Source organism: Bos indicus x Bos taurus, chromosome 28 (genome assembly GCF_003369695.1).
Source record: "Bos indicus x Bos taurus breed Angus x Brahman F1 hybrid chromosome 28, Bos_hybrid_MaternalHap_v2.0, whole genome shotgun sequence".
NCBI lineage: Eukaryota > Metazoa > Chordata > Mammalia > Artiodactyla > Bovidae > Bos > Bos indicus x Bos taurus.
Window position 1 is genome coordinate 41,160,980 of NC_040103.1, and position 21,701 is coordinate 41,182,680.

Sequence of the window (21,701 nt, forward strand, 5' to 3'; positions counted from 1 at the left end):
AGTGGTCCATAAATATGCTCCAGCTCATTAGTAATGAAGAAAATGGAAGTTAAGAGGACAGGACAATGAGATATCATTTTATACCCATTAAATTAGAAAAAAAATTTAATACTTCAGTGTTAGGGGAAATGTGGAGCAATGGGAGTACCTTTAATGCAGGTGGGAGTATAAATTGGTACAACCACTCTGGAAAACAATTTGACAGTGTTTTGCAAAGCTGAATACGACCACATCCTATGAGCTGTATATTCCACTCCTTTGTATGCTCCCCATGGGGTCCCACGGAGTCAGACCCACAACTAAAGCGACTTAGCAGCAGCAGCAGCAGCAGAGAGACCCTTGAACAGGTGCACAAAAAGATATTTGCGAGATGGACCCTAACAGCATTCTTTGAAATAAACAAGTACTGAGAACAACCTGAATTTCCATGGGTGGGATAATGCATAAATAGTGAAAAAAGATCACGTAGCAGAATGTTGTCCAGCTGTGAAAATGGATGACCTACAACTTCAGGCAGAAATAGAGATGAATCTTGGAAACGTAAAGTGAGTAGGAAGAAAGAAAAAGAAAGCCTAAGAAGACACACAGTATGACACTGTTTATAAATCGCAAAAGCACAAGTGAGCAACATGTTGTTTAGAGATACGTCCATATTAGGTAACGTTATTCTTAAAACCATGAGCATGGTAAACACAGAATTCAAGGCAGGAATTACATCTGAGGGAGAGGCAGGGAGGGAGTACTTGACTTCAAGGGTAAGCTGCTCCAAAGTAGGAATCATGTTCTAGACCTGAAATTTGGGGTGGGTTTGCAGGTATCCCTTTTATTACTATTGTAATTTATGTATACATCATATTTTTAAAAAATAACTCTTGGATGATTAAATATTAATGTCAAGCAAAAGATTTCATTAAGAGGCAAGCCAGAAACTAGGAAAATACATTTGTAACACATCGATCTGACAAAAGAACACCTACATAAAAAAAGCACAAACAACTCAACTAAAAAATGGGCAAAAAACTTGAACAGGCACTTTGTAGGGCTGCCCTGGTGGTCCAGTGGTTAAGAATCTGCCTTGCAATGCAGAGGATACCAGTTCTACCCTGTTTGGGAGGACCCCCGCATGCCTTGGGGCAACTAAGCCCGTGCGCTGGAGCCCGTGCGTGAGCCACAGCTACTGAAGCTTGCGTGCCCGAAAGCCTGTACTCCACAACGAGAGAAGCCATGGCAACGAGAAGCCCACGCACCCCAACCAGAGAGTAGTGCCTGCTCACCGCAGTTGGAGAAACCCTGAGCACAGCAGCAAAGACCCAGTGCAGCCAAAAATAATTTTTTTGAAAAAAAAGGTCTTAAACAGGCACATCACAAAGAGCCATCCAAATGGTAAATAAGCATTGAAAAAGTGCTTAACCTCATCACTCATGTGGAAAATGCAAATTAAAACCTCAGTGAGATACCAACATGTACCAGACAAGACAGCTGAAACATAGAAGTCTGACAATATTAGTGCTGAAAAGGATAGAGAGCTTTCATTTTCAGAGTGAGAGTAGATCATCGTATCCTCTTCTGAAAACTGTTGGACTTTATCTTCTAAAGCTAAACATATGCTCAACCCTATCATTCAGTAATTTCATTACCAGGTATTCACCCAAGAGAAATGAACGCATATGTCTACAAAAGACATGGATGAAAATGTTCATGGCAGCCTTATTTGTAATAGCCCTAAACTGAAAATGACCTACATGTTCATCAGCAATGTATGGAAGTGCTGATATATTTGCATAATAAAAAGAACAAATTACTGATACAACATGGACAAATCTTTGACATTATGTGGAGAAAAAGTCAAATACACACATGCTGTATATTTCCATATGTATGAAGTTCAAGAGCAGGTTAATTTATGATGAAAGAAGTCAGTAGTGGTTGCCTCATGGTACCTAGGGAAATACACGAGGGAATTTGGGATGATAAAAATGTTCTGGATATTGATCTGAGTGGTGACTGTATGGTGTATACATGTGCATGTCATTATATACACATTTCATATTGTTGAACAATTAAGATTTGTGTATTTACCATTGCTATTGCTAAGTCACTTCAGTCGTGTCCGACTCTGTGCAACCCCATAGACGGCAGTCCACCAGACTTCCCCGTCCCTGGGATTCACCAGGCAAGAACACTGGAGTGGGTTGCCATTTCCTTCTCCAGTGCATGAAAGTGAAAAGTGAAAGTGAAGTCACTCAGTCGTGTCCAACCCTCAGCGACCCCATGGACTGCAGCCCTCCAGGCTTCCCCGTCCCTGGGATTTTCCAGGCAAGAGTACTGGAGTGGGGTGCCATTGCCTTCTCCGGCATTTACCATATGTAGGTGATAACAATTTTAAAAAATTCGTGTCCCCTTTTAACCCAGTTTCTCCTCCCCAGAATGCGCTGTATAAGAATTCTGGAACCCTTGACATTTTGCCTGAGGAAAGCTTCTTGAATCGCAGTGAGCAAACACAGCAAATAAATTGAGTATTATTAGGGACACAGTATGGCTCATAGATAAACAAGAAACCAGCTGAACATTCCTCTCAACCAGCTGAGAGGAATGTATTTTTCTGATGGATAGAGATAAGTAGAACAGGAAAGCTGACTGCCTCATGAATTCACTTGTTTATTCAACAAATACTTTCTGAACTTCTGCCATGGGCAGACGCAGTAGGAAGTTCTCTAAGGGTCAGGCCATCTTATTTATCCCTCAGCAGCAGAACTAGCTTCATCCTACCCTAGTTTGTTCTCTCTGTATTTGCCTCATTCCTTCACCGTTTCACCCTCTTCTCTGTGGATCTTTTACGTCTCTTGAGTTTAGGTTGCTTGGATTCAACCTTGGCCTATGAATCTTTGCAACTTAGGCTCTTCCTAAGTTCTGTCTCAGTCAGCTATAGCTGTGTAACAAAGTATACTAAAACGCAGTAGCTTAAAACAACAGTCCTTTGTCAGTTTTAATTCTGTGGGTCAGAAATTTGAGCAGGGCTCAGTAGGCATGGCTTCTTCTCCATGTTACCAGTATCATCTATGAGTGAAAGTCACTCAGTCATGTCCAACTCTTTGCGACCCCATGGACTATACACTCCATAGAATTCTCCAGGCCAGAATACTGGAGTGGGTAGCCTTTCCCTTCTCCAGGGGATCTTCCCAACCCAGGGATTGAACCCAGGTCTCCTGCATTGTGGGCGGATTCTTTACCATCTGAGCCACAAGGGAAGCCCAAGAATACTGCAGTGGGGAGCCTATCCCTTCTCCAGCTGATCTTCCCAATCCAGGAATCGAACTGGGGTGTCCTGCGTTGAAGGCAGATTCTTTACCAACTGAGCTGTAAGAGAAGCCCGGTATCACCTGGGGCAGCTCAAATAAGGGCTTCCCTCTTCTTAACATGCCTGCAGGCATTACTTTAACACATCATTTCCTTTCCCATTGAGCTCTTGTGAAAGTTTCAGATAATGGCTGCCACTGTCCCTAAAACAAACATAGAAACATGTTAAACCACAGCCTTGGGCTTTGCACCAGTATGAGGTATCCTCTGTGTGTCTAAGAAAACTTGCTTAAGGAAATACACAGAGGTATCATCCATTCCATAATTGGGAGATTAAGATTTTTTATTTCTTTTATAAAAGAAAACTTTATCTGGGGGTAAACCCATATCTGGACAATTAAGTCAGTCCTCTCTCTTGAAACTGTTACCCGCTACACCTAGCTTTTTCCTGTATATCTCACTCCAGCTACATCTTCAAAAAACCAAAGTACCATAAAAAATGCAGATGGAGCAAAACAGAAATAAATGTGAAAGGCTGCAGATAAAATACGTCAATCAGCCTTCTAAACCAGTAGATAATTTCAGAAAACATCCATGGAGCTCAAGCAGGGCATAACTGCCCTTCAGAGTTTGCAGACTCAGGGAGCATCGCTGATACAGGACAGGCTTAGAGAATTGGGTTACAGTACTGACTTAGTCATTATCTGCTAACTGTGATCCTGGCCTTCTCCAGGCTGCAGTTCCTCCTAGTGTGATGATCAATGAGGCAGTGCATAAAGCCCCTAGCACCATACAGAGCACCTTGTAGATAACACAATAGCTGATCGGCTTCTACTGGGACTACTGGAGCAGCACAGCTCTGTAGACAGCTGGCTGTGCCCAGCCACTTTATCACTGTCACGTAACCATTCCCAGTAGGCTGTCCCCACTTGGCACTGCCTCTTCCAAAAGAATCGTTCATTCTTCTCCTACATGAGGCTGTACACTCTTGTGGTCCAGCACTGGTGGGTCATTTGACCACATAGAAGATTTGATGGAAACATCATTATATATTAACTTGATGCATAGAAGAGGGCGACATACTGTTAAATACATCACAAATAACTCATTAACTTCCAAGCAAGGCTGACAGCCTCCAATAGCTTTTCACCTTCACACTGCCTTAAAATTTAGTTACAAATCAGCTTGTTCATACTTTGTAAAGTCTTCAAGGATAGATTTAGGACCCCAGAACCCCAGAACTCTTGTGGAAGAATCTAAACACTGGACACTGTGCCAGGCACAGCCTAGATGCCGAGAAAAGGTTAGCAGTTTACATTAAAATCTCACTCAAAACGCCATCCTAGGTTGGAGAGGCAAGATGAGGTAGTCCGTGGAAAATTAACAGGTGCTTTAAAAAGATGGTTTGCTTTATTCCATTTTCATTTCTCTTCTATGATTTTCCCCAGTCACTTACTCCTAAAACCCTAAAAGTAAATGCTGTATTTAATACGAGCCCACTTAAGCTATTTCTGGCTGGTCGCGGTAGCTTGTGCAGTCATTCATGCTTACCATTTCAGAAACTGTTCAGCGATCCAAAGGTTAAAGGCAGGAAGTGGTTTATTCAGGGTCTGGCACAGATACAGTGAGTGTTCAGTATAGGTGAGTTCTTTATTTGAAAGCTGTGCTTACATTTTCATCTTGAATGACAGCAACAGAAAACAGGAAAGTTGAAATAGCAGTATGTGCTTAAGTAATATTCGATTTGTGTTATTTTCCATGATGTACTGTATGGCGAGTACTAATAACCTCAGCACTGAAACCCCAGATACTTATTTTTGTTTCAGTTTAGTCACTAAAAATTATTTGATGCTCCACATGGCTAATCATGTAGGAATTCATGCTCAAGTACTTCAGAAACTGTTCCATGGTCTAAAGGTTCAACTCAGGATGTGGGTTACACCCTGCAGACAGTGGCAGCTACCACTCACTTTATAATTGAAGTTTTATCTCTATCAAAGTAATATATGTACGTACCTTAAAGTCAGAAGTTTTACAATGGAAAAGCTGACAGTGAAATACAGCAGTTCCTTTGGCTCTCCTCCAACGCACCCCACCAGTTCCCCAGAAGCACCCACTTCCTGTTCTTTCAGCTGTTGCTTCTGCCCGTTACCTCCTTATTTCTAAACAATATGCTTGTACAGTGATTTCTGATTTTTTCCATCAACTGGCCACCCTGGAAGACTGGGATTTCATCTCCTATGGACCCCACCCCACACTTATCCTTCCAACCTACCTATTATCACAAGTTTTGGTGAAATCAATATTCAGTATTCAATATTCATAATAACTATTATGTAAATATTATTCCCAGATGAGTTGTATATAATATGCTTTGATTTCAATTCTTTAATCAAGTTCCTGCACAAGAACTTTGGCAACCAAGCTAACAATTTGCTTGGTTTTCTAAATACCTATCTCTAACTTATCCCAAGTTGCCAACTGAAATGTAAATTGCTCCTCAGTACATTCAAACTAATGAGATATCCAGCAGCCTAATTTTTTTTCTTAACTGTGTCCCTCCTAGAGTCCTACTGCTTCAAATTACTGTCTTCCTTAGAACTTTAAATGGTTTCTTCTTTGCTCTAAGAAATCAGAATTATTTTAGAAATTGGTTGAGATATAGTTATTTTAAGCTAGTTTTATCAGGACCTTGAGCATTCAAGCTTCGTGCTCTCAGTAAACTCAGTCTGAATGAGGAAACCCATGAAACAGAAAGATGCAGAGACACTTGCAGGGAATAGAAACAAGAGGTCATCCCAGGTGGAACTGGGTGGGTGCTTTCCTTTGGGGTCAGGCAGATGTGGGTTTGAATCCTGATTCTGCCCCTTGTGGGACCTCTGGTAACCAACTTAACCTCCCAGAGCCTCAATTTATTTCTCAATGAAATACAGATCCCACTCACCTTTCCAGAATGTTGGAGAGATTCTATCAGAGAAGAGACATGGGAAAGCACCTACTACTACTTTGGACCATAAGAGTCACAGGAAAACTCTCCAAATAAAACACAAGGTTCACGTACCTTAGGATTTGTGCCAACACTAATTTCATATTGCGATCATTCCCCCCCAAACCACCATGCAAACTTTGGGCTTTTACAGTTTGGTAGCTAGTGGAATGAAAGGCTCAGTTTAAAAAAATTGTTTTGGCCTATTCCTCGAGGCATGTAGGATCTTAGTTCCCTGACCAGGTATCAAACCTGCACCCCCTGCATTGGAAGCATGGAATTGTAACCACTGGACTGCCAAGGAAGTCCCAAATGCTCAGTTTTACTGGAAGATAAACCCTTTGTTGCAACTCATCCTCATTTCAGAGCTCAAGTTTTGCATGTCAGAAATTCCTTGCAGTGGTTATGAGAAAAATTGTCCCAGTAAAAATTCTGATCTTTCATATTTTATAAGAATTCCTGCCTGGAGAATTCCGTGGACAGAGAAGCCTGGCAGGCTACAGTCCATGGGGTTGCAAAGAGTCAAACATGACCGAACAACTAAAAAAATCATCAGGTTTCAAATTAGTCATCAGGTAGTATTTGTCGTTTGGTTGCTCAGTCATGTCCAACTCTCTGTGACCCCATGGACTGTAGCATGCTGGCCTTCCCTGTCCATCACTATCTCCCAGATTTTGCTCAGATTCATGTCCACTGAGTTGATGATGCCATCCAGATCACCATTAAGTCTCTCAGCATCCTCTGCAGACAGCAACTAGGAAGCATTGGCAAAAATACCAGCTTTGTGTCTGTTCAATGGATTTTTCTGGCCTTTCAAATCTATTTTTTTAATTTATATGAAATGAATGTTATTTTTAATAAAACCCAAATGAATACCGATTAAACAAAACTCACCTTGACATCTCCCTTCATCTCATCTTCCCACAGAAAAATCACTGTTATGTGTTTGATTAGTAGCCTTCTAGAGTTTTTCTGTCTATGCATTCTTAAGCGTGATGGGGTTTCCCTGATGTCTCAGATGGTAAGGACTCCACCTGAAATGCAGGAGCCCTGGGTTCAATACATATATTGACATACATATATTTTCCTGGATTCAATTTACTTACATGTTTTAAAGGAATTTACTGTCAGTGGTTTTCAATGGGGTAATCCTGCAATTTTCCTTTTCCTTGTTGTCCTTGTCTTGTTACCAATGTTATATTTACTTCATCAGGTATTTATAGGGGTCTTCCCTTCTTTCAGTGCTCCAGAAGAATCTGTGTAAAATTAAGACTTCTTGAAAACTTAGTAGAAAGAACTTTCAAAATCATGAACTTTTGTGTTATGTTATGGAATTTTAAACGTTTTTTTAGAAGTTATAAAGCTTCTTTGCTTTCCATTTTTATTCACTTCATTTTTCTAATTTGATAATTTCATTTACATTATCAAATTCATTAACGTATCTATTCAGAGTATTCAATTAATGTCTTTTAAATTTCTATCTCTGTACTTTTGTATTTTTATAGTTAATTTTAAATATGTATTTTTCCTTCTTGGTCAGTGTCCCCAAAGTTAATTCCCCTTTTCAAAGTCTATTTTGGGCTAATTTTAAAGGTTTTTTTCTATTACCTTGTTTCTCCTTATCAAAGGTTTATTGTATTGCTCTTGTTTTATCTTTAAAATGGAGACTTGTCTTTTAGAATTTTCAGCCATTGTTTTTCATATACTAACATTTAAAGTCAAACATTTATCCTTAGTATGGTTTTGATACATCTTAAGACTTTTGTTGTTAGTCCTAATTTTTAAACATTTTCCACCGTAACTTCTCTAACCCATAAGTTGTCAGGTTAGCTTTTAATTTTCTAAACATAAGGACTTTTTCATTTTTGTTATTGTCTTCTAAGTGAACTGTTGTCAATGTTTCACCTTAGTTTTCTTTTGCCAGTCCTATAAATTTGTGTCAGTTGATTCATGCTATATGTAAGCTTATTTGGCTTCTTCCACTTAGCATTAAAAATGAGATTTATCCACATTTCTGATTGAATTAGTAGGTCATTCCCCTTTATTGCTAAATTCTGGTGCATAAATAAATACAGTTTATCCATTGCCTGCTGATGGACAAACATTTGTGTTTCCAGTGTTTGGCTACTATTAATAACATGGCTATGAACATTTTTTCACAAATTTGTTGTGAAAATTGTTTCACAACCATCTGTTGAAGGCTTTTTCCTGCACAAAAAGCAAATGCTGAGTTGAAAGAGAAATGTACCTTTTACAAGCAACTCCCAAAACTTTGTTCCAAAGTGGTGTTACGATTTTACATTCTCACCAGCAACATTGACAAAGTTCCAATTGCTCATTTCTGCAACATTTAGTGTTATTGGTTAAATTTTGGCTGTTTTGCTGAATAGGTAGTATCTGTAATTTAAAAGTGCACTTCCATGATCACTAGTGATGTGGAGTGTTTTTTAAATGTGTTTATTAGTACTCATGTATCATCCTTTGTGAAGGACCTATTCAAGTCCATTTAAAAACTGAGCTGTTCTTTATTGAGTTATAAGTTCTATATTCTGGATAAAGTCCTTTGTCAAGCAAATGATTTGTGAGCATTTTCTCCCAGTCAGAATGCTTTTTCACTTTCTTATGATGTATCTTCATATGAACATGCATTTCTTGAATTTAATCTGTTTTCATTGATTTCTGCATCTTGTCAAAAAAATTGCCACTCCCCAAATGATGTTCTTTGATGCTTTTAAAAGCTTTGTAGTTTCAGCCTTTACACTTAGATCTATGATCCATCTGGAATTTTTGTGTTTGGTAAGAGGTAGGGTCAAGGTTTTTTAAAAATGGTTATCTAATTGTTTCAGAACGATTTGTTAAAAAGTACTTCCACATTAAAAATCGCTTTGGTGCCTCTGCCAAAAATAATTTGGTGATGTATTGTATGTGCATCTGTTTCTAGACTCTGTTGTACTCATCTATTTGCCCTAATGCTAATATCACATGGTTTTTAGTTTTGTAGCAAAACCTCAAGTTCAGAAGTCTATGTCAAAGTCGCTCACCGCCTCTGTGACCCCATGGACTCTAACTGGCTAGGCTCCTCTTGTCCCTCGTGTACACCCTTCTTCAGGATTCTTGCTCCTTTAGGTCCTTTGCAGTGCCATGTGAACTTTAGGTCATTTTGTCTCCTTAAAAATGTTTGCTATTGTAAGCGAGTAAGGTATTGTGGACTTAGGCAGCACCTCAGATAGCTCTGAAAAACTGCTCCAGAGGTTGAGTGGGGAAAGGACCCTATATATGTGATTTTGGTGAAGGATGAGTACATGCAGTCAGGCACACATTTTTCCAGGTTTCTGCTAGTCTCATGAAGCTTTCTGCTAGTCAAGATGAACAGTTACCACTGTGAAGGATTTTAGTGCTTTTCTCCATATGAGGAGATACTACTGGGCTAATAAAATCAGCTCCTGAAGTATCTGAAGACCTGTTCTGCCAGTGCCCCCCATACCCCTCACACCAGCATAGAGCACCTCATTTCTGTGCACCCTCAACTTTTAGTGGGTGTTGAAAATCAGCAGCTCCAACAGCACATGACTTAGTCCTTGTAGAGACACATGGCAAGTGCCAATTTGTAGTTGACGTTCTATTTACCATACCCTCTGTTATACAACTCTGGATAGCAAAAAGGTCCCTTTAATCTAGGTGATATACAGGTATGGTTTTCCATTTTTGTTCCTTAAGCCAGTGCATGACCTTTGGAGTATTCAAACTGCAGACATATAAGCAAAGAAAACAGAGGTTTGATCAAAACATTCAACTGTATTCAATTTTTTCTTCAGTTTAAAGACTTTCTATATCAAATTACTTATCTATGCATCCTGTATGAGATCATTAACCGACAGTGAACTGTGCAAACCTCTTCTAGTCCTTTCTAGTATATAAAAACTTGTTTGCAACTTTTTAATGATCACTTGTTTTCCCCCTGCATTATTAGTTACTACCAAGATATTAATTAGAGATTTGCTGTTAAGGTAATTCAAACCCAATGCCCTCAGTGATATGACAAGGTATTATCTCCAGTGTTTAAAATTATCACACTATTTTCCTCTGTTCTTTGTATTTTAATTTCCTGATGGAGTGAAAATTGTTTGATAAAAGCTACAATTTACCAAGCCCTGTCTGAAACACTGCGAATACTCTACGTGTACCATCTTGATCTTCATGGCACTGAGGTTAAGTACTGGGTTGGCAAAAAACCCATAAAAACCGGAACAAACTTTTTGGCCAACCCAGTAGTATCCCCTATTTCTTGTTGAATAAACAGAAAAAAAGTTCAGGAATTTGCTCAAAGTCCATAAACATCAGCAGTAATATTCAAAATTTATGCATGTGATTTAAGATTTATCTCCTTAGCCTGCACTCTTAAACACGGTTATATACTTGCCTCTATGTGTATAAGAGGGAAAAGCAGACAGAAGCTCCCAGGACAGATCGTTTCATCCAGGTTTATAGTTAAAAGCATTCAGTAGAGGTTGAGGAACCCACTTGAATAAATACAGGAAACTCAAAGGCTGACAACTGAAGAAACTGAAAAACTAAGAAGCAGTTCTCAGAACTCAAATGCAAAGGTCATATTCAGAGGTGCAGAAGGACTAAAGCAGCTTAATAAACATAACAAGGGCACAAGTACTCAACCAGAAAACCACCATCCCCCGTCCGTGAGCTGCCAAGCTGACACTACATTTAGATGAGTATTATTAAAAACACAGGGATATACATAGTGTTTAACAAAAACTGGCTCAATTTTCATGTGCATTTTCAAAGTGTGAAATTCACTGGAGTGACACACTGTGTTTCCCATTAGTCAGCTGTATCAAGTTTGTGAGTCTTCCTCCTCCAAAAAAGTTCAATAGATTTATGTTAAAGACAACATGTGTATTGAAAGTAGCAATTTTATTTGAGTTAAAATTATTTACAAAAACCCAAAGACATACTTCATGAAACTGGTACAAACTATTTTTTTCCTGCCGTTGGCTTTTGCTCCAAAGATCACAGCTGAGAAATACTGTATAAAATAAAAATAGGATTGGATTCAGAAAAGTACTCTACCTTCTAGTTTCCAATTGGTAGTATTTACAGAAATATTTACAATGGAAAAAAAGGTTACTTTAAAACTTTAGTTAATTTGCAAGTCAGCCTCAAGTACCCTAAAATGCAGAGTTCTCTGAGGGTTAAAAACACACAAATGCACTGCGTTTGGTGAGGTGATTTCTCCCCCACCACTCCCCACCAAAATCTGCATCTCTATCAGTGCTTGACAATTAGTTATTATTTAAAAAACAAAACAAAACAATAAACTGTTAAACACTGAGGTAAATCAATTCTCAAATGATTACCAGTGTAACAGAAAAATGTAGTTCGCCCTGATTGTTCTTATCCAAATGTCTTATAATATCCCTTACCATTCAGCCACAAGTCAGTTTTACTAAAAATCTCCTCCTTTTCCTAAATCCAATGATTAATAAATATCAATGTATTTTAAAATAATTTAACTAATTCAATTTTATGGATATCATTTACCAATAAGCATTTAAAATAGTTTGCTAAGCTAGCTTGTATACTCAGGGCAAATACAACCTCAATCTTTTCTCAAGTTACACTGGCATACTATGCTCTTAAAAGGTGACGGGTGGGGGGCTCGGGGGGAGGAGGAAGAAGAAAACAATTTGACTGAAATCAGTTACTTCCTTATAGATTTCCCAACAATCTGCATTATCAAAAATAGGAAGACAATAAAAGGCAGCCACTGCATTAAAAACATTACAGCTGGCACTGATCCAAGAGCCCCGATTTGTCACTTTATACAAGGAAATAACAAAGTCTAAGTGGGTAAAAATTAGACTTTTAGCTATTTTCCCCAATACACACCAAACTAATATTTTTATGGCTTCAAGTTTTACAAATCCAATGAAGAAACATGATATAACTACCTGAAAGGTATTTTAAAGTATTAAATGAAAATCTCTGGAAAGCCTGTATTCAGGCCCAATCAGTAAAAGAAAAAAAGTATAACCAGTGGTCTGAACAATAATTAATACAATAAAAATTTGCAATGTTGTAAAATTAAATATATAAAATATGTTACTGTGTGCTCCAAACCACACACTGTTCTATGAACTAAGAATCTGGATGAAGAAAAGGATCTTCTCTAAACCAACAATTTAAGGCTTTGCGTTTATGCATTTGATCCTGTCACTCCTATAGAAGAATATACATGGTATCTGGGAATGTGAATTCCACATTGGTGTTTTAGCTTCCTTATATTTACTGTATTGAACATTAGAAAATATATCTAGAGAGTTCTCCCTCAAAACTTAATCATGTTTCAAGAGTCTCCCCTAACTTTAAGGGTAAACTACCCTGGGTTTGTCTATTTTGCTTCATCCTTTAACAGGGCACATCATCTTATATTCCCTCAAACTGTTATTTGTTTTCTTGCATCTATAGCTATGACTTACTATGGTATGATAATGAGTATGGTCATGGTCTCAAAGGTGAAAAATACTTCAACAACCCAAACCAAATCAAGAATAAAAAAATATACTAATCCCTTGTGTCTTTGGATTCCATCTAATTTTAAATATAGACAGTAGTTCAGGGAACAACAACAAAAAAAATTCACAAAATTATTAAAAGCTTTATTTACGATTGGAATCATTCAACAAAAAAGCAAAAGCAAATGAGCCTGAAAAAGGAACTAAGCTGTTGTCTAGAATGTCCTCAGAACATTCAATACCTCAGTAGCTAAGCTGCCTTTGCACCTGGCTGGCATGACAACAGTGGCTCAACATACACAGCAGTTGCACTAACAGCAGCACAAGTTTTCCCCTTAAACTTGCCCAGAATAAAGCAAGAGAACAAGGGGAGAGTATCAATTCTGCCAAAGTGTGTTTAAATACTGCGTGGAACTGTTAACAGCCTGAACCTTTTCCCTCATTTTTGATAGTTGCAGATTGATGTAGTAACTGTCATTTAGCAAATGCAGAATGCATGACGAAGAAGAAATCAGGTGGCCTTAAAAATCCAAATATGAATGATACTGATGAATGTTCTTGGTTTATCTTCAAGGACTTCTTCCGTGACTTTTCTTTGTCTAAGTATAGCTCCAGCATTACCGAGCACCTGAAGCAAAGGTCAAGCAGCTAGCAGTGTTCCAAGTACTCAATCACTCTAGAGATGGACTTCTGGCCCGTGGTTCCAACAGCACACTGCAAAGGGGAGGGGTGGAGGTGGGGGCGAGTGGGGTGGGAGTGGAGAGGAAGCCACAGTTAATTTTCCAAAGCACTGAATCAGAGCTTAAACTATTTAGCTTTAGTAAACCAAACATTATGAATCAAAACAAGGTGAGATCAAACTATGGCTTTCATAATACACTATCAGTATATTTGGCCCTAATAATTCAGTTACCTTAAAGAAACCACACAATTATTAAAAGAAAATCATTTTTTTGCTTCTATTCATGATGGACATAATACTTGTATTTCTACCATCATTTCTTAAAAAGTATTGATTTTTTTTTTTTAATTACAGTATTGTTTAGGTTTTGGTTTTTTGGTTGCAAATCATGTGGGATCTTAGTTCCCTGACCAGGGATTGAACTTGCACACCCTACACTGAAGGTGCCGTCTTAACCACTGGACTGCCAGAGAAGTCCTGTATTTCTACTGTCATTAATGTATCATATGTAAAACCACAGAAGCTGCAATAGAAGTTACTTACGGTAAGATTCATGAAGCTCAGGAATTTTTTGAGCATCTCTGTCATTATTGAAAAGTCCCCTTCTGGCAGATACTCCCGCACAGTGGTCACATTGATCTAAGGAAACAAATCAAAGGAACACTGGTCAGGTGGCAGGAACATGAGTGTGAACCTTGTTCTGTGTAGTTGGTTTTGGCACACATCCTATTTCAAACTTCTACAAGGTCCTTAAACTCCTTGGTTAATATGCAATTTCCTTTTCCACACTCTAACTTTTGTGAGCCTGTGAGTCCATTCCCTACCCCACCCTATCCCATCCTCAGAAAGAAAGGAAAAAGATAAAGCTGCCAAAGACTACAAAGAAACATTTATGTGCATATTTACCTTTGTAAATGCACAGAAAAATACCTGAAATAACAATGCACTGTTGGGGGGTGGGAGTCGGGGGGGGGGGGGGGGGGCGGGGCAGGACAGGCAGGGATAAGAAGAGCAAGGAAATGCAGACTGAGAATGTATGCAAAAAGCTGATTAGGAATATAAAGAAAAAGATCAAGGAAAATTCTTCAAGTAGGCTAGGAATTAACTGTATCTTTCCAAAGGAAATCTAGTATCATCTATGGAAAAAAAAATGTAGGCAATGTTAGGACAGAAGATTAGGATGTTTCCCTCCCCTATTAGCAAGAAGCAGCCAAACTGTATATGAAGCAGTTTATTGTAAGAAAAATACATGGCCTGCTTAAAATGTTTTATTTCATTATGTATTTAAAATGCTTTAAAGATTCATAAAGAATAAAAGGAAAAAGCTCTTCTTAGGAGGCTCACCTATAATAAAAAGCACATACAAGAAGAAAAAAAAAGATGGGAAGAGGGATGCTTTTGATTTCATATTTGTTGATGAAGACATGGAAGAGTACATATTACCCTCTTAGGAAATTTGCAACCAATCCCCTCTCTCCCACTTTTACAGCTACTCAGTAAAACCCTGCAGCTAAAATCCTGAGATATTTTACAATCTTTAATACTTGTATTTTAAAAATACACTGAGAATATATTGAAGAATATATCGCAAGGGCAACAGCTATGGTAACTAACTGCAGAGGTGAAGGAATGCTGGATTTAAAAACATTTTTAACCAACCGCAAGGAAAGGGACATGACCGCACAGTGGTGGGAAGAATAGGATGTTGACTATGAAGATGGCTCAATAGAAAAGTGTACTCCTCTCATTCAGAATAAATAATTAGATCCTAGGTTTCAAGTGAAAGCTTCTCAACAACCCAAATCAAATCCTTTTCTATCAACAAATTACTGAGTACAACACAATAAGTAGCCAAGGCATGGGAAGGAGAGTCAGAGCGTTTATTTTAAAACAGTGTGCAATAAATGGTAGTGTACAGGAGGTAAGAAAAGGTGTGAAACGGCATGGCCTATTTCAGAAATTTACAAACATAACCAAGGGGTATGACAGATTTTAATACTGGATCAACTATACTTCAATAAAACAAAATACTGGAGAAGCATTTAAGTTTGGAGTCTTATAGCAGTAAACAAAGCTATCATTTCCTAAATGATAGTCAAGAAAGACTGGCGAGAGTGAGACTGAAGAGAGTTAACATGATCAGATGTGCTCTTAAGGAAGTTAGCTATGGTGGTGGTATGCAGGATTTCAGGAATGGAGAGTCGAAAGCAGCAAGAACAGAAAGACCACAGAGAAGACTGACCATTAAAATGCACCAGATATATACTGGGTAATGGAAAATAACACCAGAGTCTCCTGGGCTTCCTAAGCATGCTGCACTTTACCTTAAAATAGCCCTTACTGCATATAACCACCTGCTTTCTTGTCTTTGCTCCACTTAAACACTGGGCAAACCAATTACTTTTACATTTTGTGGAATCAGCTAGCTTTTTAGGGTTAATCATAATGATCCCTAAGGTAAGAAAGACATCCTGGGCTCTATGAATTCACAATATTGTCTACAACCTAACCTCTCTTTAGACACGAGAGAGAAATAATTCACATCTGAAAAAAACTCAATTTTAAGATTCATTATTTAAGAACATAACTGAAACCAGGGTGTATGCAAAATATGTAAAAATATTTAAATAGCAAGCATACCCACTCTTTATTTGGGGTTGGGGGGGTGTGCTTTCCTCCTTCTTTTTGCTTGGTATGTGCCTTCCCATTTGCCCTTAAAATCTCTGAATTTTAAGGAAATAAGGACAAGGGCTGAGCTTGAAGAGAGTCCAGGAAAGGAAATAAAATTTGCAGGGCCTGTAGCACCATGAATAAGAACTCTGGTCTTGATCCTGAAAGCAGCTGTGCCAGTAAGGGCCAACAACGAAGTGGGCCAGTGTGCACTTAGCTCAGAGCCTTTCTACAATATGGAATATATGAACAAGAAAGATCCAGAAAAACACACTGGACTTAAGACAAATAAGGTACACAGGAAGAACAAAAAGGACAAGGCAGAAAACTCGATGGCAAAAATGAGGAAATGTGGGTGGGTTGGTAGAAGCCCTTCATATCATGATTATGTTCTTTTCTTCTAGCCCTCTAGTCTTAAGAAAAGAGAAACTAGCCATCCCACTATACAACAGATCTCCATTCTTTCTTGCAACCCATACACCCTTGTTTGTAAGGGAAAAAAACCCACCTCATATTAAAGGCTTCACCCATAGTATCTCAGGTGAAGGTGAAGTTGCTCAGTCGTGTCCGACTCTTTGCGACCCCATGGACTGTAGCCCACCAGGCTCCTCTGTCCATGGGATTCTCCAGGCAAGGATACTGGAGTGGGTTGCCATTTCCTTCTCCAGGGGATCTTCCCAACCCAGGGATCGAACCCGGGTCTCCTGCATTGCAGGCAGACGCTTTACCCTCTGAGCCACCAGGGATAGCCATGATTTTTCATAGTTAAATCATGATCTAAATCTCACATAGTAATCCCATTTTCCCGGCCAATGAGTAGATCAAACAAAAGCATGTGAGCCAATGTTGGCCAAGGTAAAGGAAGTCTACTTTTTGCGTTGGGTGTGGAAAAGTCCTAGGGAAAAGAAAAAGAAACCATTGCTCTTTTAACAAAGAGAAACAAAGAGGCCACATTCTTCTGCTGGGCATTATTTAACTAAGTGAGACACATAGTCAGCACAGGTGCATGAAGAAAGCTAGCAAGAGACAACACACAGAGGACAGCAGAGTTTAAAAGTAGAAATTACGAGTCCTTGATATCACTGAGGCTAAACTTTTCCACCTTAAGCCAGCTGAGCACAGGTCTTACATGATGCTCTTTTGCTTCAACCAAAGACATGTGAATTGATTCCTCTATCTATCAATCTGAAACTTTCTCATCAAAACCAATATACTCTTACTTTGAAATGTACCTTTCTAAAGTTCACCAAATATTTAAAAGTTTTTAACAGGAAGGAAAAATAAAGTAACAAGATAATTAAGTAACGATGTGAAGTGGCTGCAATGAAATTCTTTTAGGATAACATAAAACAACAAACACAGAACTCTTACTTACTGGACTCTCCTGGCAGAGACACCCAAGAAGCAGTGCTGTGTATGAGGCCACAATGCAATCCTCCATGTGCTTGCCAGCATGCTGAAGGGCTGGAAGTATTAAACAGATAACTAATAGTGTGCATGTGCATATATAGAAACCAAAAACCACAACAAACAAAGGCACCTAGGGAACCAGCAACTGTGCCATCTTTCCTTCAAAACTGCTAAACACTGATAATGGTGCTAGGAAGATGTAATACCCACACAAATTAACCAAATTAAAAAAAAAAAAGACAATCCACAAATGGTAGAGGGACCTTAATATAAAAGCTAAAACCATAAAACCCTTAGAAGAAAACACAGGACTAAATATTTGTGACCTTGGGTTAGGACATGGTTTCTTAGATACAACACTAGGACCACAAAAGACAATATAAAAAATACGTAAGTTAGGCTTTATCAAATTTAAAGCTTCACCATCAAGAAGACAACTCATAGAATTTATCTCCAAACCAGGTACTTGTTAAGAATCGAGGCTCTAAAAATTCTTACTCAATAACAACAAAAGACAACCCAATTTAAAATGTGGGCAAAATATCAAAACTGTAAAAACCCTTAGGTGTCATATTATTTGGCTGCTTCTCTTTACAGATGAGTAAAGAAAGGCCCAGGGAGGAAAAGCAGATCTTTCCAACAATGCACATATACCATTCTCACTGCTAGGAGTAGAACTGCTATGAAATAGCAAAGCTTGTGTGCACTGAACTAGAGAGGCCATAAAATAGCAAGATTATGACAACATGAATTAAAAAAATGTTTCACAGGGGGGAAAAAAACCACATCTTTTAAAAAATAAACCAGTCAAATTAAATATACCTTTATTGAGGTCAAGTTCTTCATCGTCCTCCTCCTTCTTATTTTTCTCTTCTGCACCATCAGCCTTCTCAGTTGACACCCACTGTATCTCCCCACTCGTCTCCTGCCACTCCCCACTCTTGTCATGCTGAGTGGTGGGAGCATCTTTGATCAGTTCATCTGTTTTACTTTCTGCCAACTGTGCTGCTCGCTCTCGCTCAAGGAACAGCTGATAAACATTTTTGAAGATCATTAAAAAGGGATCACCTACCAACATCAATGTACCCAAATATAAGGCTCTATTTGCTTTTAAACATCACTACCCCTAAGAAGCATACTGTCTGGTAAAAAGGCTAAGTATCATAAAAGCCCTAGCTCTACATCCAACTGAAAGACAAAAATAAAACTATAAATGCTGCTGGGATTCAATTAAGTAAATTATCTACCAATGATGTATGCATTCTATTTTTAAGAATGAAAATCTCAACACTTTCCTTTAATTTGGATAATAACAGGCAGGAAGTTCAAGCAAAAAAATACAAATTAAAAGTTAAAACATTAAAAATTCTTTAAATCCAAGCAGCCTGGATAAATTAACTGGAAGGAAGAGAGGACACTGAATAAAGTTTCATAATATTGGGGGGGGAAATGGCTTCTTTAAAAGAAATTTAAAGAAAGAAAAACCAAAGAAAGTAGAAAACAAGTTCTCAGAGAAAGACTGAGAACTAAATCTCAACTGCTATATTAACAATAATAGTGCTTGCTTCAGCAACACATATAATAGAGAATATTAGCATGGTCCCTGCACAAAGATGAAACCAAATTCATGAAGTGTTCGTATTTTTTTTTACAACCAGAGATTATCACACTAAATGAAGTCAGTCACAAAGAGAAAGACAAACACCATAAGATGTCATTTATATGTGAAATCTAAAACATGACACAGATGAACCTACCTACAAAGCATAAACAGACTCGCGGATACAACAGACTAGCTGCCCACAGGGAGGGGGACGGGAGAGGGGAGGACTAGGAGTTTGGGGTTAACACATGCCAACTATTACATCAGAATGGATGGACACAAGGTCCTACTCCATAGCACAGGGAACTATATTGACTGATGGGATAAGCCATAAGGGAAAAGAATATGAAAAAGAATGCATATGTAACTGAGTCACTTTGCTGTGCAGCAGAAATTAACACTGTAAATCAACTACACTTCAATAAAAAAAAAAATCCAAGTACAATTGTCAATGGAAGTATACACCAAAAAAGTCTAAAAAGGGAACATACTAAAAAAACTCTTGCCTTCACTTATTTCCCTGTGCTGGCACAATGTTGAATGTACAGAAAGCATTTCATATATTTGCTAATATGATCTGGAGAAACCCTAAATTACTGATGACAGCTACCAGAAAACTAAATGCCAAGTAGATCTCAAAAACTTGCTGAAATATACAGAAGAATGGTATGTAACCTTTAATACCCTTAAGAAAGTAAAATGTAACTTGTATATAAAGCAGTATTTCTTAAAATTAGGTTCAAGGGGAACCCAAGATCCTTTCAGGGAGTACGTGACGTCAAAACTGCATTCATAAGAATATTAAAAGGTCAACTGACTTCTTTCATTCTTTCATGACTGTATGGTGGAGTTTTCCTGAATCTACACGCTATGTAATTATGCTATTGTTTCAATGGCTAATAGAATGTGTGCCTATATTTTATAGTTTTTTCAGTTTTGACTTCTAATTTAGTAAATACCAACAGATAAAGCACACGTAAACAAAGCTCTTTGGAGTCCCCATAACTGTTAAGAGTATAAAGAAGTCTTGAGATCAAAATGTTTGAAAAGAGAATGACAGGCATCTAGTTGCAGATTATTTCCTGAAAACACAGTTCAAGCACTTCTAGTTTCAAAAAGACCAAAAGGATTAATGGTTAGCAAAGACATCAGAAAAAAATGAAAAGGATGGTTCATTATTACTGTCACTTAAGGAAATGACAAAAGTAGCTTGCGAAAAGATAAAAACTGTAATGCCAGCATTGTCAAAAAAACCCCAAAACCTCACATATAGCTGTGGGAGGAAGTATAAATGAGAGGAAAGGGAGTGTTTGGGGTGGGGTGAGTTGGGGACATCAGTTTTAACATATTAGTACATATTCTAACAATTTCTAAGTTAGGAAATTACTCCAAAGACATACATACTTTGAAAAGTATGTCCCAGTATTCAAATGCACACAGTCCTGGGCACAGATCAGACCAGTAAATGCTCGAAGACTTGAGCCAGATGGGCTAGAAGTTAATTCCTAATTTGTTGTTAATAATCTATCTTTGATTCATAAACAAATGGGCCTTATTTCTGCTTTTTGCTAACAGTATCTAATGAGTGACTGTCATAGCTGAAAACAGCAGAGTAAATGAAGTAATGGTACACATTCTAACCTCTCACTCAACTGGTAAAAATATCAGAGATAGAGGAGGCTGAAGGGAGAGAGAAGACGCAAGTGATCAAGAATTTGGACAGATGCAACAAACAAAGGGTCATGGTTTTAAGTTGTTGCTTACCTGCACTAAAGCCTGAACTGCATGAACTTGTCCAGCTATCCTTAAACTATCATCTCCTTCTCCACTACAGAAGGAAGAATCAAAAGAACATGATGTTTCCATGTTGACAAGACAGTGCCGATTTCGAGCACTATATTCCACTAGATTTATCAGTAGACCTAAACCCTACAAAAATGAAAACATGCATGTTACCACAGGTGAGGATTAAAAGCAAATGAACACAATATACGTCTCTCACAGCCAGCCAGAAAGCTAGCCAGTGCTCTACCATCTACATGGTTAAAAACCAGTATATAAAATGATGATCTTCCCAAACAAAGATGTTGTTTGCATCATCTTACTAGATCAAGTACACATTTATGAAACAAGTCCCTCAAACTCACCAGCACTCGAATATCAAATCTCTGCTCCTGAGGTAGGTACTTTGGAACCTGAAGCACACAATTCATGGCTGTGCCAATCAAGCCATCCTGCTCTCCTGTTTTGGTGCTGCCCCATTCTGAAGTGGGGAATGGGGAAAGGATGAAATTATGGCAAACTATTAACACAGATATTAAAGGTTAAAAACATATAGCTTAAAAAATAGTTATTTCTTTATTAAAATATATTGTTGACTGTAATATTTCTAAGCCACAAAGCAGGTTCTAAAAATAACAGCTCTTAAAAGCAGTTAAATCTATACATGAATAAGTGAGTTACATGACAGCAATTTAAAAACCATTACATTGAGAGAAGAAACAAGGCAATTAACTTATTTTT

The 21,701-nt window shown here is 38.1% G+C and overlaps 1 protein-coding gene and 1 pseudogene across 4 annotated transcripts in view; one reads left to right on the forward strand and one right to left on the reverse strand.

Moving 5' to 3' along the window:
* Positions 1-11,193: 11,193 nt before the first annotated feature.
* The window catches only part of WAPL (WAPL cohesin release factor), a 77,473-nt gene continuing 66,965 nt past the window's right edge, over positions 11,194-21,701 (reverse strand). For 3 of the 4 annotated variants that reach the window (XM_027531085.1, XM_027531084.1, XM_027531082.1), the window contains 6 exons: positions 21,326-21,441; positions 20,943-21,107; positions 18,398-18,605; positions 17,541-17,629; positions 14,039-14,134; positions 12,937-13,527 (listed from right to left, as the gene is read on the reverse strand). In XM_027531085.1, coding sequence (XP_027386886.1) covers positions 13,462-13,527; positions 14,039-14,134; positions 17,541-17,629; positions 18,398-18,605; positions 20,943-21,107; positions 21,326-21,441 — 740 coding nt within the window. In that variant the 3' untranslated portion in view covers positions 12,937-13,461. Of the gene's footprint in view, positions 13,528-14,038; positions 14,135-17,540; positions 17,630-18,397; positions 18,606-20,942; positions 21,108-21,325; positions 21,442-21,701 lie in introns of all 4 variants that reach the window. The other variant, XM_027531081.1, reaches the window with a different exon arrangement.
* Positions 19,133-19,222, forward strand: LOC113885643 (annotated as a pseudogene).